The 17,441-nt window shown below is 38.5% G+C and overlaps 1 protein-coding gene across 1 annotated transcript in view; it reads right to left on the bottom strand.

The window, feature by feature from the left end:
• The window catches only part of ZGRF1 (zinc finger GRF-type containing 1), a 70,836-nt gene that overhangs the window by 21,768 nt on the left and 31,627 nt on the right, over nucleotides 1–17,441 (bottom strand). The window contains exons 10-16 of the mRNA XM_060299094.1: nucleotides 17,183–17,368; nucleotides 7,602–7,704; nucleotides 7,413–7,510; nucleotides 4,166–4,289; nucleotides 1,694–2,346; nucleotides 830–968; nucleotides 149–333 (exon numbers count right to left, since the gene is read on the bottom strand). Coding sequence (XP_060155077.1) covers nucleotides 149–333; nucleotides 830–968; nucleotides 1,694–2,346; nucleotides 4,166–4,289; nucleotides 7,413–7,510; nucleotides 7,602–7,704; nucleotides 17,183–17,368 — 1,488 coding nt within the window. The remainder of the gene's footprint in view (nucleotides 1–148; nucleotides 334–829; nucleotides 969–1,693; nucleotides 2,347–4,165; nucleotides 4,290–7,412; nucleotides 7,511–7,601; nucleotides 7,705–17,182; nucleotides 17,369–17,441) is intronic.

Below are 17,441 nucleotides of genomic sequence, written 5' to 3'. Positions count from 1 at the left end.
GGGAGTTTACTATATGTTAGTTACTAATGTCTCAAGCAGAAGGCTCCCAGTCAAGACTTACTCTTTAAGCTTGTTGTAAAGCAATAGGTACCTAAGCCTTTTATGAGACTTACTTGTCTCATGAAAGGAGGGGAAGAGAGAACAATACCTTATTTGGACCCTCCTTTTTAACCATGACAAGTTTTGCAGGCTGACGATGATGGCAGGATGGCACATTATTTTCTACATTTTTCAGTTTGTCTCTGTTTGATGATGTGTAAAATGATATGTCAACTTTTGAAAGAGCTCTGTGCAACCTTTGTGCCAACCCAAACAGCAATATATTTAAATGTTCTACAAAAAAATTTTTCAAGATAATTTTAAAAAATACATAGGTACAGATGAAAATTAAATACAAAATAATTTCACATTTGTATCAGATATGTATTAGCTAAATTTGAAAATAGCCTTTTGACAGAGTAAACTATAACCTAATACTAACATCCATTTTTTAAAAGTCCAGTTTTACTCTTGAACAAAACAAACTTATGCACCATACTTAAAATTTCCTACTTAATTTAACAAAACCATCTGTAACACTTCCAGTTAAAAATTTTTTTTAAACTACACCTTGAAAAAGATAATGCTGTCATTTCCCACTCAAAACTCAATTTTGAGCTGAAATTAAAATACAACTTGCTGTCAAAAACTGGATTAAATATATAGAAAATAACAAATCTCAAGTAGACAATTTAATGTAAAAATTCATAAAAGATACACTTTCTTACAGCTAAACTATTTACATTAAGTAGCAATCAATCATAATAAAATAAAAAGATAACAGTCATACCTATGAGACAAGATGTAAAAATCTGCTTATAATGAGCAGGAGACTGAAAAACAGCTGGTATGTGAATTTGCCTTTGGGGAAGATATACAGATTTTATTTTCTGCCCACTTGGGAAGCATAGCTCGGAGTCATTTATCTCCTGAAATGGAATAATTCAAATTATTATAACAACTCCAGAAAAATACTGTTTACTAATAAGCAAATTCCATAGATATGTTAAAGGAAATAAACAAATTTTTCTTTTGATTTCCAGAATCCATGAAAACCATTTTCTAATTTTTAATGAGAAACTAAGTATAGCAAGAAAGGCTATGCCATGGCACTTTTAATGATAAATAAGACTAACTTTTCTTGTCTGCCCCTTAATAAGTTTTTAAATATTTTTGCTAGGAAAAATTTAACTGATGTGAGTGAATCATTATGTATCTCTATTTCTGGTTACAACTATAGTAAGAATTGTTCGTAACCAATGTATAATAAGATGTATCTTTACCCTAATAATGATCTGATCAGCAAAACTGAGCTGAGAGTGAAAAATGAAAACAATCATGGTAACAGTAGTAGTGGAAGTGATGGTAGAAACAGAGCTATAATTTATTAAGTATCTATTATGTGCCAGATACTGCACCAGACACTTTCAAATATATAATTTCATTTAACGTTCACAAACTCTAGGAAAGATAAGTCAAAGAAAATGTGAGTGTAGCAAGAGTTTTGGAAAACTCTAAAAAAAAAACCAAAAAAACAAAGCCATTGGCTCCGAGACTAAAATCATTGCACCTACATGATTTTGGTAATTCTTTTGTTGAAACTCAGATAACAACTACTGGAAAAAAGATGCAAAACACTGGTACATTTCCTCACCTGAAAATCTGTTACACTGCAGTTGTAGCAGGCATACTCTCTTAACACATTTTGAATTTCCTCAGTCTTAGAAGTCTGCTTTAAATTCAAAGAAAACGCTTTCTTTCTGGAAACCAAATCTTGACTGCTAAAATCCTGCTGCTGTTGCTGAAGCATGTGTTTCATGATTTGCAAACGCACAGAGTCTACAGAACTTTCATTCACAGCACCACTCTGTCCTTCACCCGTGTCACTAAAATGCATCCCAGAAATAGCCTCAGCAAAGAAGCCATCTGTTACTTTCTGATCAACTGTGTTTGGAGTAGTCAAGTTGCACTGGAGTATGTTTTGATATTTCAGCCACTTGCTTTGAGTAGATATATTATCAAAAAGTGAAACGTCCCTCGGAGTCACTTCCTTAGATTCTTTAGAGATAGAAGTTTCGCTCTGGTCCTCTGACCCAAAGCTAAAAGAAGGAACTTCTGACTCTTCACAAAAGTTGAATATGGGAGAACCAGAAGACTCTTGCCTGTCACAGTCGATCACATATGAACAAGAATCTACATCAGGTGGCCCACTGGCAGGTGGCAAAGTAATAAGTGGAACTCGGGTTCCACTTTCTAATGAAAGTCTTTGAAGGTTCTTATCCTCCAGAGAACTCGATTTTTTCATTACTAAAGAAAAAAAAAGCTAGTTAAATAAAAATGTATTACGGACATCACCCAATCTCTAGAAAACAGTGGGTATCCATACAAAAAAGCAAAAAGTACCAACATGCCTTGTACCAAAACAAACAAAAATATCACATTTCCTTTAAAAAACTTTAATGGTTTTAGTCTCCAAAAAATAAAGAAACTTTTCCAAGGTTAATAAACTTGAAATCCTTCTCTTTTTCTTTTCCCTCTTAGCTAAGAATTTCCACTCACCACCGCCCCACCAATTACTACATTATATTTACATAACACTGAAGTTTTCAAAGTATTTTACGGCCGAGAAGGGATCCATCATTCTCATTTTATAGATAAGATTGCCAACAAGGCCTAGAGGTAACATGACTACCAATTGGCAGAGTTAAGACAAGAACCCAGAACTAGTTTTTTGTTCTCAACTTTATATTCTCCAGAGACTGAAGTTCAAGGTTTACTTATCGATGTGTTGCAACTTCCTTTATGTATTTATTACATTCACAGACTAATATGTTGACCTTCAGGGTAAAGAAGACTTTTAGCTTTATTTTGATATATTGTTATGTGATAAGAGTTCAACTCTGGTAAACTCATGTTATGGCAGATTTTGGCTGAGTTTTATAATTCCTTCTGTCAGCATTGTTAGTAACTGATATATTCCTGAAAATGTAAAAAGCAGTAATATTTGTTGAATAAATAATGAATAATACTGCATGGGAACTACATAAGCTTAAAGTTTTTCTCTGAAATGCTATGGTTGCCTATTTTATAATAATGTACCTTCTTGATAGAGTTTCTATTTTGTTGGGAATAAACTCTGGAGGTCACTTGGGAAGGTAGTAGAACAGCAGGTGAGTCAATGATATTTTTTTATAAACTGTTACCTTGTAATTCTAACAAGCTGATCAAGCAACACTGACAGAAAAGTTAAAACCTCATTAAATAGTAAAAGATTCGTGGTATAACTGTGTAAATCATCTACAGGCCATTGTCACCTCACTTGTTTTAGATACCCACAGCTCCCACACTGACTCTTTCCTACCTTGTTTCCTCTATCAACCACACCTACTAAACCTTCTTCAACCCAGCTACCCGGACACATTAGTTTTTATTTTTATATCATCCACCCAGGACCAAAAAATTATCTACAACTTCACCCCTCACCCAACATAACTTCAGAATCAAGGGAAGATACATGGATGAGATTACAAGAAAAGAGAGAGAAAAAGAAAAGTTAGCGAAAGGGATCCTACAGAATGTATTATACTTATCAAGAAGCAGGAAATTACTCACAGGGAAGAGTCAGAATGTATGAAAACACAGAGGCCTGAGAATGCAATTGAGGTAGCAGCAACTGAAGAGTTCCCTGATATTGCCAGGATCCCAAAGCAAAAGAGGGGAACTAAGAGGTTATGCTAAGGTCAACCATGACCAGACATTCACAATGAATCCTTTCCCTGAGAGGGGAAGGGGCTATAGAGGGGCGGGGCTCTGGAGTTACAGCTGTGAGAAGTGTTGGCAATGGTAGAAGACACTTTTAGAGGTCTGTGATGAGAAGATGAGAGAAGAAATAAGAAGGAACTAGAAAGCTGGGAGTATTGTATTTGAAAATAAGAGCCGTCTCCAATAGAAAAAGTCAAAAGGGAGAGAGGGTGTAGGAAGGTTTGAGGGTGTAAGACATTGAATCTGGTTTCAAGATTATTTTTAGTTTAGTAACAATCTCTCAAATAAAAAACTTCACTTTACATGGACAGACAGATTAGAGCCATATGGTAGCAACTGTCTAAGTTGAGAAAGTGAAAATCACCAGGTAAAGTTCTTGCTTTCAGGGACTCCTCAGAGAATTCCAGTATGAAGTCTTCATCTCTTGAGTTCAAAGGTAAAGTAGAAACAGGGCTTAATGTGGAGATCTTTTGTTCTGGTGATGTCACCTATCCAGAAAGAAGAGACAAAACTACAGATCAAAATCTTTTCCCCTATAGTTTGAATGAATTCTAATAACTATTGTAAAAATAATGCTTTCAAGCACATTGTGTAGAGCTATAGTGGGGCAAAGCTTCCTCCAAAAGGGGCAGGACAGAATAAACTCACTAAAATAAACAAGAATAATAGAAAGTGAAATACAGAACATAAAACCTGTTGGATTTACTTGAAATGGGTCAGATTCTGATTTGGATTGATCTGGGTTACAGGGATTTGGTTGTGAAGATCAGTTTCCAGTCTAAGGGTCTCAGGCTTAATCAGATCTTACGTTTGGAGCTGTGAAGGTAAAACTTCCTGAAAACCCAAGGACAGCTTTCTCTTAGGTCCTCAGGTCTAGGAGGACTTTTTTGATATATTCCACATCTGAACAGTCATATTATTCTCTATGTTATTCTCCTTAGAACAGTATTTAATTTTGTTGCTGCTTCCAGAAATTAATCACCCTAAAAATCTAATACTAATTGAACAGACAAAACTGGGGCTTGGGCCTCACAGGCAGCTGGAATTAGGGCTTCCACTGCTGTCACTAACTCCGTCTCTTTCTCTGAAAGTCTGCTTCTCTCTCTTTCCCTGTAGACCAGATTCCTCCACATGGCAGGAAGCACAGCCCACTGAAAACTTCCTAAACTTTCCACCATTAACCACTGTAGCAGACGCTGCTGCTGTCCTGGCCATGTCTCCTTGGCCCATCTATGAGGTCATCTACAGTTGGGGAATTGCTCCCCTACCTGTCCCAGGCTTCCTACCTCTAGCATCTGCATCATTCTGCCTGAGGACAGCGGCTGGGGGAGCGCGCTGGGACAGCAGGTAGGGCAGACCAGAAGTGCCAGGTGGTTAATATGCCCAGGAGTAATCTTCAGCCAAAGAGGGGTGGGAATTGGTGCATAAATACCTTACTTTCCTCATTCTTTGGGAGGACAATTCTGAGTTTTGTTTTATAGGTCTCTTAGAGGGTTCCCAGCTGGACTCAACACCTTTTATTATTGCTTTCTTCCTTTCCCTGTCCCCCAGTGTGACTGTATTTGGAGACAGGGCCTTTAAGAGGTAATAAAGGCTAAATGAGGTCATGAGAGTGGTGCCCTAATCTGACAGAATTAGCGTCCTTATAACAAGAGAGTTCTCACTCGCTGTGCTCTCTCTTGCTCTCTCTCTCTCTCCATGTGCACATACCAAGGAAGGACATGTGAGGACATAGTGAGAGGGCATAGTGAAAAGTAGCCATCTGTAAGACAGGAATAGAGTTCTCACCAGAAACTTGATCTTGAACTTCTACCTTCCAGAACTGTTACAAAATAAATTTCTGTTGTTTAAGCCACTTATCCTGTGGTATTTTGTTACAGCAACCCTAGCCAACTAATAGAGTCCTGCATCTTACTCCACTCAGTAAAGCCCACCTCAGTCCACGCTGTTAAGTCAAAATAGCCAGGAGTCTTTCTCCTGCCCTTCCTTCATCCTACTCTCTACATCCAATCCAGCAACATCCATGCTTCTAACTCAAAAATTTATCTTAAATCTATTTATCAACTGCTCTACACTTTCACTGCCACAATCTCTATTTCAAGTCACTATCGTCTACGGCTCCTCTTGACTGGTTCCCTGGCTTCCACCACAGTGCCCATCCCATGCATCTTCCACCCAGCAGCCAGCAAGATCTCTTAAAAATGTAAATGTAATGGGTGTTCTGCTGAAAACCCTTCAGTGATTTCCCCGGGGAACACAGAGCAATATCAAAGTTCTTAACCTGACCTGCAAGGCTTTGTATGTCTGGTCCTGCTCCCTTTCCCCATTTCATTTAATTACCACTTTCCCTGTCACTTTCCACAATCCAGCTACTTTGATCTCCTTTCACATTCTTGAACCCACCCAACTCTTTTCAATCGCAGGGTATTTACACTTGCTGTTTCTGTACATGGTATGTTCTTCCCCCTACTGCTGCCACAGCTGGAGAAGCCTTCCTAATCATCTATAAAGTAGATTCCCCTATAATTTCGGAGTATCTTCACAACTTTTCTGTAAAGCAATTATCTCAGTTTGTTTGTTCTCTGGAGTAACATCTCTCTCCCCTGCTGGCCTTTAAAATCAGAGATCATTCCTGTTTTGTCCAACATTCTATATCCAAGTCTTACAAGTTCCTGACCTATAGAAGACATTCAGTAAACACTGCTGAATTCCTATTTATTCATAAATTTTATATTTCACAGTAAAATTTCATTGCTCATTTCACACATGTTCCACACATTTCCAATTAAGATCATGCCTAGGCACTTCATTGCATATCATTTGTTACTACTCTTGGGACTCTTTTTCTGGTATATTTTCTACTTGGTTTAAGAAAGCTATTAACTTTTCAAGTTTATCTTATCTTCAGCTCCTTTACAAAATTATTTTTAAACCTCTCTTTTTTTTTTTTCTTTTTTTTTGGGAGGTACGCGGGCCTCTCACTGTTGTGACCTCTCCTGCTGCGGAGCTCTGGACGCGCAGGCTCAGCGGCCATGGCTCATGGGCCCAGCCGCTTCGCGGCACATGGAATCCTCCCGGACCAGGGCACGAACCCATGTCCCCTGAATCAGCAGGCGGACTCTCAACCACTGCGCCACCAGGGAAGCCCTCATTTTTAATTGATTCATCTAATTCTATTTTTTCCTTTCTAATTATGTATGCCTCGCATTTCATGTCACATTGCAAAAAATAAAACATCTGAATAACAAAGAAGATAGCAGTAATCCACATTTTGTTATTTATTCTAACAAAAATTATTCTGTGCTGTTTCATTACTAAAATAATCATGGTTGGTTGTTCATAAACTTTCTTGATCATGTTAAAAAAATCATCTAGTCTTAAGAATTTTATCATTTTAGTTTTTAGTAGAGTCATTTCTTATAAGATCACAAAAATTTTTTACTCACAACTGTTAAAACTTTGTTTAGGGAATTCGCTGGTGGGCCAATGGTTAGGACTCAGCACTTTCACTGGTGGGGTCTGGGTTCAATCCCTGGTCAGGGAACGAAGATCCCATGAGCCGCAGGGTGCAGGCCACAAAACCAACAAAAAAACCTTTGTTTACATTATACCTTATTTGCTTCCCACGAAGTCCTCTCTGTTGATTTAAAATTATAATCCAAATAGTTATATAAATGTCCTGAATCTTTAGGAGGGAAATCTAAAATTGCTGTGGGGGGAAAAAAAAGCATGGATCTTTACATAGTTTGTTCAATGTCAAATAACTTCTTAATGTTACATTTTATTTATAATTTACTTACAATCATTTTCAACTGAGTCCTTATTAGACTCAGCTGTCACTTGAAAATTCTCTTCAATATTAAAGCTAGTACCTCCTTTTGGAAAGTTTTCTTCATCTGGGAACTAGAAAATAGAGATCTACTTATCAGTTCAGAAAAAATGTGTGTGCATATCCATATCTTTACCTATCTCTCTCTACACATATAGTTTATAGTTATAACTTGAGACATAGACAAACAGAAAGAAATATGTTATAAAGCCAGTTCCATTCCGGAAAAGCAGGGTACATTATATTTCATCAATTCTTATGACTCAAGTTTCTTACATCTTAACAACTTTGAAATAGGGATGCACCTCAAAAATGACATTTTTACATCTCTAACAGCACAGGCAACATCTGTGACATAGTTGTCTTTGCCTGTGCAAGTGCAACTATATGCAAAGTAGTAATACTATACAAATAATGATGACTTAAATATGACTTTGTGCATTGTTAACATTAGACATATTAAGCAATTCTGCTGTTTAAATGCCTTCAGAAAGATCACACTAGGATTTAGCATTGAAAAAAATGTACTGTGGGGACTTCCCTGGTGACACAGTGGTTAGGAATCCACCTGCTAACGCAGGGGACATGGGTTTGAGCCCTGGTCTGGGAAGATCACACATGCCGTGGAGCAACTAAGCCTGTGCGTCACAACTACTGAGCCTGCGCTCTAGAGCTCACGAGCCACAACTGTTGAAGCCCACGAGCCACAACTACAGAGCCCGTGTGCCACAACTACTGAAGCCCGGTGCCTAGAGCCCATGCTCTGCAAAGAGAAGCCACAACGAGAAGCCTGGGCATCGCAATGAAGAGTAGCCCCCACTGACCGCAACTAGAGAAAGCCCACGTGCAGCAAGGGAGACCCAATAAAGCCAAAAATAAAGATTAATAAAGAGCAGAAACTAACACAACATTGTAAAGCAACTATACTCCAATTAGAAACAAAAAAAGGTATTCATGGATAGCTTCTATCTGTCAGGCACAGAGTGAGGCACTGGAAATACAACAAACAAGCAGCCACTGACGGTGCCTTCACAAAAGCTGATACTTTTGGTGGGAGAAAATTAAGGATGAAGTGAAATTTGTGGCCCTGAACCAAGATGGCGGAGTAGAAGGACGTGTTCTCACTCCCTCTTGTGAGAACACCAGAATCACAACTAGCTGCTGGACAATCATCGACAGGAAGAGACGGGAACTCACCAAAAAAGATACCCCACATCCAAAGACAAAGGATATGCCACAATGAGATGGTAGGAGGGGCGCAATCACAGTAAAATCAAATCCCGTAACTGCTGGGTGGGTGACTCACAGACTGGAGAACACTTATACCACAGAAGTCCACCCACTGGAGTGAAGGTTCTGAGGCCCACGTCAGGCTTCCCAACCTGGGGGTCCGGCAACAGGAGGAGGAATTCCTAGAGAATCAGACTTTGAAGGCTAGTGGGATTTGATTGCAGGACTTCGACAGGACTGGGGGAAACAGAGACTCCACTCTTGGAGGGCACATACAAAGTAGTGTGTACATCGGGACCCAGGGGAAGGAGCAGTGACCCCAGAGGAGACTGAACCAGACCTACCTGCTAGTGTTGGAGGGTCTCCTGCAGAGGCGGGTGGTGGCTGTGGCTCACCGTGGGGACAAGGACACTGGCAGCAGAAGTTCTGGGAAGTATTCCTTGGCGTGAGCCCTCCCAGAGTCAGCCATTAGCCCCACCAAAGAGCCCGGGTAGGCTCCAGGGTTGGGTTGCCTCAGGCCAAACAACCAACAGGGATGGAACCCAGCCCCACCCATCAGCAGTCAAGCAGATTAAAGTTTTACTGAGCTCTGCCCACCAGAGCAACAGTCAGCTCTACCCACCACCAGTGCCTCCCATCAGGAAACTTGCACAAATCTCTTAGTTACCCTCATCCACCAGAGGGCAGACAGCAGAAGCAAGAAGAACTACAATCCTGCAGCCTGTGGAACAAAACCCACATTCACAGAAAGACAGACAAGATGAAAAGGCAGAGGGCTATGTACCAGATAAATGAATAAGATAAAACCCCAGAAAAACAACTAAATGAAGTGGAGACAGGCAACCTTCCAGAAAAAGAATTCAGAAAAATGATAGGGAAGATGATCCAGGACCTCGGACAAAGAATGGAGGCAAAGATCAAGAAGATGCAAGAAATGTTTAACAAAGACCTAGAAGAATTAAAGAACAAACAAACAGAGATGCACAATACAATAACTGAAATGAAAACTACACTAGAAGGAATCAATAACAGAATAACTCAGGCAGAAGAATGGATAAGTGAACTGGAAGACAGAATGCTGGAATTCACTTCTGCGGAACAGAATAAAAAAAGAATGAAAAGAAATGATGACAGCCTAAGACACCTCTGGGACAACATTAAACACAACAACATTCGCATTATATAGGTCCTAGAAGAAGAAGAGAGAGAGAAAGGACCCGAGAAAATATTTGAAGAGATTATAGTCGAAAACTCCCCTCACATGCGAAAGGAAATAGCCACCCAAGCCCAGGAAGCGCAGCGAGTCCAATACAGGATAAACCCAAGAAGAAACAAGCCGAGACACATAGTAATCAAACTGGCAAAAATTAAAGACAAAGAAAAATTCTTGAAAGCAGCAAGGGAAAAACAACAAATAACATACAAGGGAACTTCCAGAAGGTTAACAGCTGATTTCTCAGCAGAAACTCTACAAGCCAGAAGGGAGTGGCATGATATACTTAAAATGATGAAAGGGAAGAACATACAACCAAGATTACTCTACCCGGCAAGGATCTCATTCAGATTCGATGGAGAAATCAAAAGCTTTACAAACAAGCAAAGCTAAGAGAATTCAGCACCACCAAACCAGCTCTACAACAAATGCTAAAGGAAGTTCTCTAAGTGGGAAACACAAGAGAAGAAAAGGGCCTACAAAAACAAATCCAAAACAATTAAGAAAATGGTCATAGGAACATACATATCGATAATTACCTTAAACGTGAATGGATTAAGTGCTCCAACCAAAAGACACAGGCTTGCTGAATGGATACAAAAACAAGACCCATCTATATGCTGTCTACAACAGACCCACTTCAGACCTAGGGACACATTCAGACTGAAAGTGAGGGGATGGAAAAAGATATTCCATGCAAATGGGAACCAAAAGAAATCTGGAGTAGCAATACTCATATCAGATAAAATAGATATTAAAATAAAGAATGTTATGAGACAAGGAAGGACACTACACAATGATCATGGGATCAATCCAAGAAGAAGATATAACAATTATAAATATATATGCACCCAACAGAGGAGCACCTCAATATATAAGGCAACTGTTAACAGCTCTAAAAGAGGAAATCGACAGTAACACAATAATAGTGGTGTACTTTAACACCTCACTTACATGGACAGATCATCCAAACAGAAAATTAATAAGGAAACACAAGCTTTAAATGACACAATAGTCCACATAGATTGAATTGATATTTATAGGACATTCCAACCAGAATCAGCAGATTACACTTTCTTCTCAGGTGTGCACGGAACATTCTCCAGGATAGATCACATCTTGGGTCATAAATCAAGCCTCAGTAAAATTAAGAAAATTGAAATCATATCAAGCTTCTTTTTTGACCCCAACACTTTGACATTAGAAATGAATAACAGGGAAAAAAACGTAAAAGACACAAACACATGGAGGCTAAACAATACATTACTAAATAATCAAGAGATCACTGAAGAAATAAAAGAGGAAATCAAAAAATACCTAGAGACAAATGACAATGAAAACACGATGATCCAAAACCTATGGGAGGAAGCAAAAGCAGTTCTAAGAGGGAAGTTTATAGCTATACAAGCCTACCTCAAGAAACAAGAAAAATCGCAAGTAAACAATCTAACCTTACACCTAAAGGAACTAGAGAAAGAAGAACAAACAAAACCCAAAGTTAGCAGAAGGAAAAAAATCATAAAGATGAGAGCAGAAATAAATGAAATAGAAACAAAAAAAACAAAAGTAAAGATCAATAAAACTAAAAGCTGGCTCTTTGAGAAGATAAACAAAATTGATAAACCATTAGCCAGACTCATCAAGAAAAAGAGGGAGAGGACTCAAATCAATAAAATTAGAAAGGAAAAAGGAGAAGTTACAACAGACGCCGCAGAAATGCAAAGCATCCGAAGAGACTACTACAAGCAACTCTATGCCAATAAAATGGACAACCTGGAAGAAATGGACAAATTCTTAGAAAGGTATAAGTTTCAAAGACTGAACCAGGAAGAAATAGAAAATATGAACAGACCAATCACAAGGAATGAAATTGAAACTGTGATTAAAAATCTTCCAACAAACCAAAGTCCAAGACCAGATGGCTTCACAGGTAAATTCTATCAAACATTTAGAGAAGAGCTAACACCCATCCTTCTCAAACTCTTCCAAAAATTGCAGAGGAAGGAACACTCCCAAACTCATTCTATGAGGCCACCATCACCCTGATACCAAAACCAGACAAAGATACTACAAATAAAGAAAATTACAGACCAATATCACTGATGAATATAGATGCAAAAATCCTCAACAAAGTACTAGCAAACAGAATCCTACAGCACATTAAAAGCATCATACACCATGATTAAGTGGGATTTATCCCAGGGATATGAGGATTGTTCAATAGATGGAAATCAATCAATGTGATATACCATATTAACAAACTGAAGAATAAAAACCATTATGACCATCTCAATAGATGCAGAAAAAGCTTTTGACAAAATTCAACACCATTTATGATAAAAACTCTCCAGAAAGTGGGCATAGAGGGAACCTACCTCAACATAATAAAGGTCATATATGACAAACCCATAGCAAACATCATTCTCAATGGTGAAAAACTGAAAGCATTTCCTCTACGATCAGTAAAAAGACAAGGATGTCCACTCTCACCACCAGTATTCAACATAGTTTTGCAAGTCCTAGCCATGGCAATCACAGAAGAAAAAGAAATAAAAGGAATACAAATTGGAAAAGAAGAAGTAAAACTGTCACTGTTTCCAGATGACATGATACTATACATAGAGAATCCTAAAGATGCCACAAGGAAACTACTAGAGCTAATCAATGAATCTGGTAAAGTTGCAGGATACAAAATGAATGCACAGAAATCTCTTGCATTCCTATACACTAATGATGAAAAATCTGAAAGAGAAATTAAGGAAACACTCCCATTTACCATTGCAACAAAAATAATAAAATACCTATGAATAAACCTACCTAGGGAGACAAAAGACCTGTATGCAGAAAACTGTAAGACACTGATGTAAGAAATTAAAGATGATACCAACAGATGGAGAGAAATACCATGTTCTTGGATTGGAAGAATCAATATTGTGAAAATGACTATACTACCCAAAGCAATCTACAGATTCAATGCAATCCCTATCAAATTACCAATGGCATTTTTTACAGAGCTAGAACAAAAAATCTTAAAATTTGTATGGAGACACAAAAGACTCCAAAGAGCCAAAGCAGTCTTGAAGGAAAAAAACAGAGCTGGAGGAATCAGACTCCCTGACTTCAGACTATACTACAAAGCTACAGTAACCAAGACAATATGGTACTGGCACAAAAACAGAAACATAGATCAATGGAACAAGATAGAAAGCCCAGAGATAAACCCACACACCTATGGTCAACTAATCTATCACAAAGGAGGCAAGGATATACAATGGAGAAAAGACAGTCTCTTCAGTAAGTGGTGCTGGGAAAACTGGACAGCAACATGTAAAAGAATGAAATTAGAACACTCCCTAACACCATACACAAAAATAAACTCAAAATGGATTCTAGACCTAAATGTAAGACCGGGCCCTATAAAACTCTTAGAGGAAAACATAGGAAGAACACTCTTTGACATAAATTACAGCAGGATCTTTTTTGATCCACCTCCTAGAGTAATGGAAATAAAAACAAAAATAAACAAATGGGACCTAATGAAACTTCAGAGCTTTTGCACAGCAAAGGAAACCATAAACAAGATGAAAAGACAACCCTCAGAATGGGAGAAAATATTTGAAAACGAATCAACAGACAAAGGATTAATATCCAAAATATATAAACAGCTCAGGCAGCTCAATATTAAAAAAACAAACAACCCAATCTAAAAATGGGCAGAAGACCTAAATAGACATTTCTCCAAAGAAGACATACAGATGGCCACGAAGCACATGAAAAGCTGCTCAACATCACTAATTATTAGAGAAATGCAAATCAAAACTACAATGAGGTTATCACCTCACACCAGTTAGAATGGGCATCATCAGAAAATCTACAAAGAACAAATGCTGGAGAGGGTGTGGAGTAGAGGGAACCCTCTTGCACTGTTGGTGGGAATGAAAATTGATACAGCCACTATGGAGAACAGTATGGAAGTTCCTTAAAAAACTAAAAATAGAATTACCATATGATCCAGCAATCCCACTACTGGGCTTATATCCAGAGAAAAATCATAGTTTAAAAAGACACATGCACCCCAATGTTCATTGCAGCACTATTTACAATAGCCAGGACATGGAAGCAACCTAAATGCCCATCGACAGATGAATGGATAAAGAAGATGTGGTACATATATGCAATGGAATATTACTGAGCCATAAAAAGGAATGAAATTGGATCATTTGTTGAGACGTGGATGGATCTAGAGACTGTCATACAGAGTGAAGTAAGTCAGAAAGAGAAAAACAAATATTGTATATTAACGCATATACGTGGAACCTAGAAAAATGGTACAGATGAACTGGTTTGCAGGGCAGAAGTTGAGACACAGATGTAGAGAACAAACGTATGGACACCAAGAGGGGAATGCCATTGGGGGGCTGGGGTGGGATGAATTGGGCGATTGGGATTGACATGTACACACTGATGTGTATAAAACTGATGACTAATAAGAACCTGCTGTATAAAAAAATAAAATTAAATTAAAAAATTTAAAAAGGTTAATAAAAAGTATTGTGTTCACAGAAAGACAAGAAAACAAAACAGTACGATATACAATAAAACACTATGCTCAAATAAATATAAAAGAATATTCCACTAAATATAACATTAAAAATCCAAGCGAAGGGCTTCCCTGGTGGTGCAGTGGTTAGGAGTCCGCCTGCCGATGCAGGGGACACGGGTTCGTGCCCTGGTCCGGGAAGATCCCACATGCTGCGGAGTGGCTGGGCCCGTGAGCCATGGCCGCTGAGCCTGCACGTCCACAGCCTGTGCTCCGCAACGGAAGAGGCCACAACAGTGAGAGGCCCGCATACCGCCAAAAAAAAAAAAAAAAATCAATTATAGGTGAATTACAGATCAAAATGTGAAAGGCAAAATAATAAAGCTTCTACAAGATAACATGAGAGTATCTTTATGACCTTAGGGTAGAGAAAGACTTCTAAAATAAGACAAAAAAGCAATAATCAGAAAGGAAACAACAGATAAATTGTATTGTATTGAAAATTATAAACTTCCATTCATCAAAGGCATCATTAAGAATGAAAGATAAGTCAGAGTCAGGGAAGATAAGCACGCGAATTAAAAACTGAGGAAGGGGGCTTCCCTGGTGGCGCAGTGGTTGAGAGTCTGCCTGCCAATGCAGGGGACACGGGTTCGAGCCCTGGTCTGGGAAGATCCCACGTGCCACGGAGCAACTGGGCCCGTGAGCCACAAATACTGAGCTCTGTGCGTCTGGAGCCTGTGCTCCGCAGCAAGAGAGGCCGCGACAGTGAGAGGCCCGCGTACCGCGATGAAGAGTGGCCCCCGCTTGCCACAACTAGAGAAAGCCCTCGCACAGAAACGAAGACCCAACACAGCCAAAAGTAAATAAGTGAATAAATAAATTAAAAAAAAAAAAAAACTGAGGAAGAAAGCTTAACAAACACTTCATGAGAGAGGATTACAGAGAAGGCTAATAATATACAAAAAGGTCCTAACCTCATTATTAGGCAGGAAAATGCAAATTAAAACCACAATGAAATAACACTACATACCCACCAGAATAGCTAAAATTCAAAACAAAAAACTGTCAGCACCAAGTGTTAATGAAGATGTAGAGTGATGGGGACTCTCATACATTCCTGATAGAAAATATAAACTCTAATAACCATTTTGGAAAGCAGTTTGGCATTATCTACTAAAAGTAAAGACATGCATATCTAGTGACTCAATAATCACACTTCTAGGTAGTGTAAATAACAGAAGCATGTCATGTGTATACACATTCAGGATAGTACATGATTATTCACAGCAGTATTATCTGTGATAACCTCCAAAGGCAAACGACCTAAACAACTGAAGAATGTATTGGGGTGTATTTACACAATGGAATCCTACACCAGCAACGAAAATGAATAAACTACAGCGACAAGCAACAACATGGATGAATTTCAAAACTGCAATGTTGAACAAAAGAAGGCAGACACACACACAAAACACTGTGTATTACTCTATTTAAAGTTTTAAAAGCAAAACTAATATATGGTATTATAAGTCAAAATGGTGGTTATCTTTGGGGAGAATGGAAGGGGTAGTGATTGAAAGGGGGCAGAAGGGGTACTTCTGAGATGCTGGTAATGCTCTATTTCTTAAGGGTGGAGGTTACATGGGTGTGTTCACTTTGTGGTAATTATTGGGCTGAGCACTTACAGTCTGTGCACTTATTTTGTATGTGCATTATGCTTTAATAAAAAAGGGAAAAGTTTAAAAAAGTCTCTTTAACAGTTACTGTTTCAAATATATGCATACATCCTTTCTCCATAACCTTTTCTATTTGGGTAGCAATGAGAGGTACTTGGTGTCCTACTTAGTGGGGAGAGGGGTGGATATTAGAAGGAAAAAAAATCTGCTAGCTGTTAAATATATTTTCTATATGTAATCTGCCTATCTGTTCTTGTCATAAATTTCTACTATTGTCTGAAGTGAAAAGTAATCCTTTAAATTCCTGATCCTAAAAAGGCAGTAAATCTTTCAAATATTTTTGTCTTATTTAGTTTGATTTAAGATATGATATTTCTTGTCAATTTACTAAACTTTTTTTTAACTTACAACTGTACAAAGATTTAAATATACTCTCTTTACAAAATTTAATATTGACATAAAGAAAATGATTTGGCAAGATGCAGCTATAAAAATATTTTTAAGGGCTTCCCTGGTGGTGCAGTGGTTAAGAATCCACCTGCCAGTGCAGGGGACACAGGTTCGAGCCCTGGTCCGGGAAGATCCCACATGCCACGGAGCAACTAAGCCCGTGTGCCACAACTACTGAGCCTGTGCTCTACAGCCCGTGAGTCACAGCTACTGAGCCCACGTGCCACAACTACTGAAACCCGCGTGCCTAGAGCTCATGCTCCGCAACAAGGGAAGCCACCACAATGAGAAGCCCACGCACTGCAACGAACAGTAGCCCCCACTCGCTGCAACTAGAGAAAGCCCATGCGTAGCAACTGAAGACCCAATGCAGCCAAAAATAAATAAATTAAATAAACTAAATATATATATATATATATATACATTCTTTTTTTTTTTACCTGAAAGAAGTCAATCTGCATACAAGTGCTAGGCAACTCTGGTGTCAAAAAACAACTGTTTGTCGTGCAGTTTTCATACACAATGCTATCTGGAAACTGACTGCATTCAAGCTGTGAGCTGTGTCCTCTCACTATCACAGCACTAGCAGCTGATCCTTTCACTTGATGCCCTTGAAATTCAACAGGCTATAGTAAATTATTAAAAATGAGTATTACATAAGTATACATATTTACAATACACACATACAAAGAAAATAAT

Source organism: Globicephala melas, chromosome 5 (assembly GCF_963455315.2).
Source record: "Globicephala melas chromosome 5, mGloMel1.2, whole genome shotgun sequence".
Lineage (NCBI taxonomy): Eukaryota > Metazoa > Chordata > Mammalia > Artiodactyla > Delphinidae > Globicephala > Globicephala melas.
Note: the sequence above shows the minus strand (reverse complement) of the source record. Positions and strands in the feature narration are given on the sequence as shown.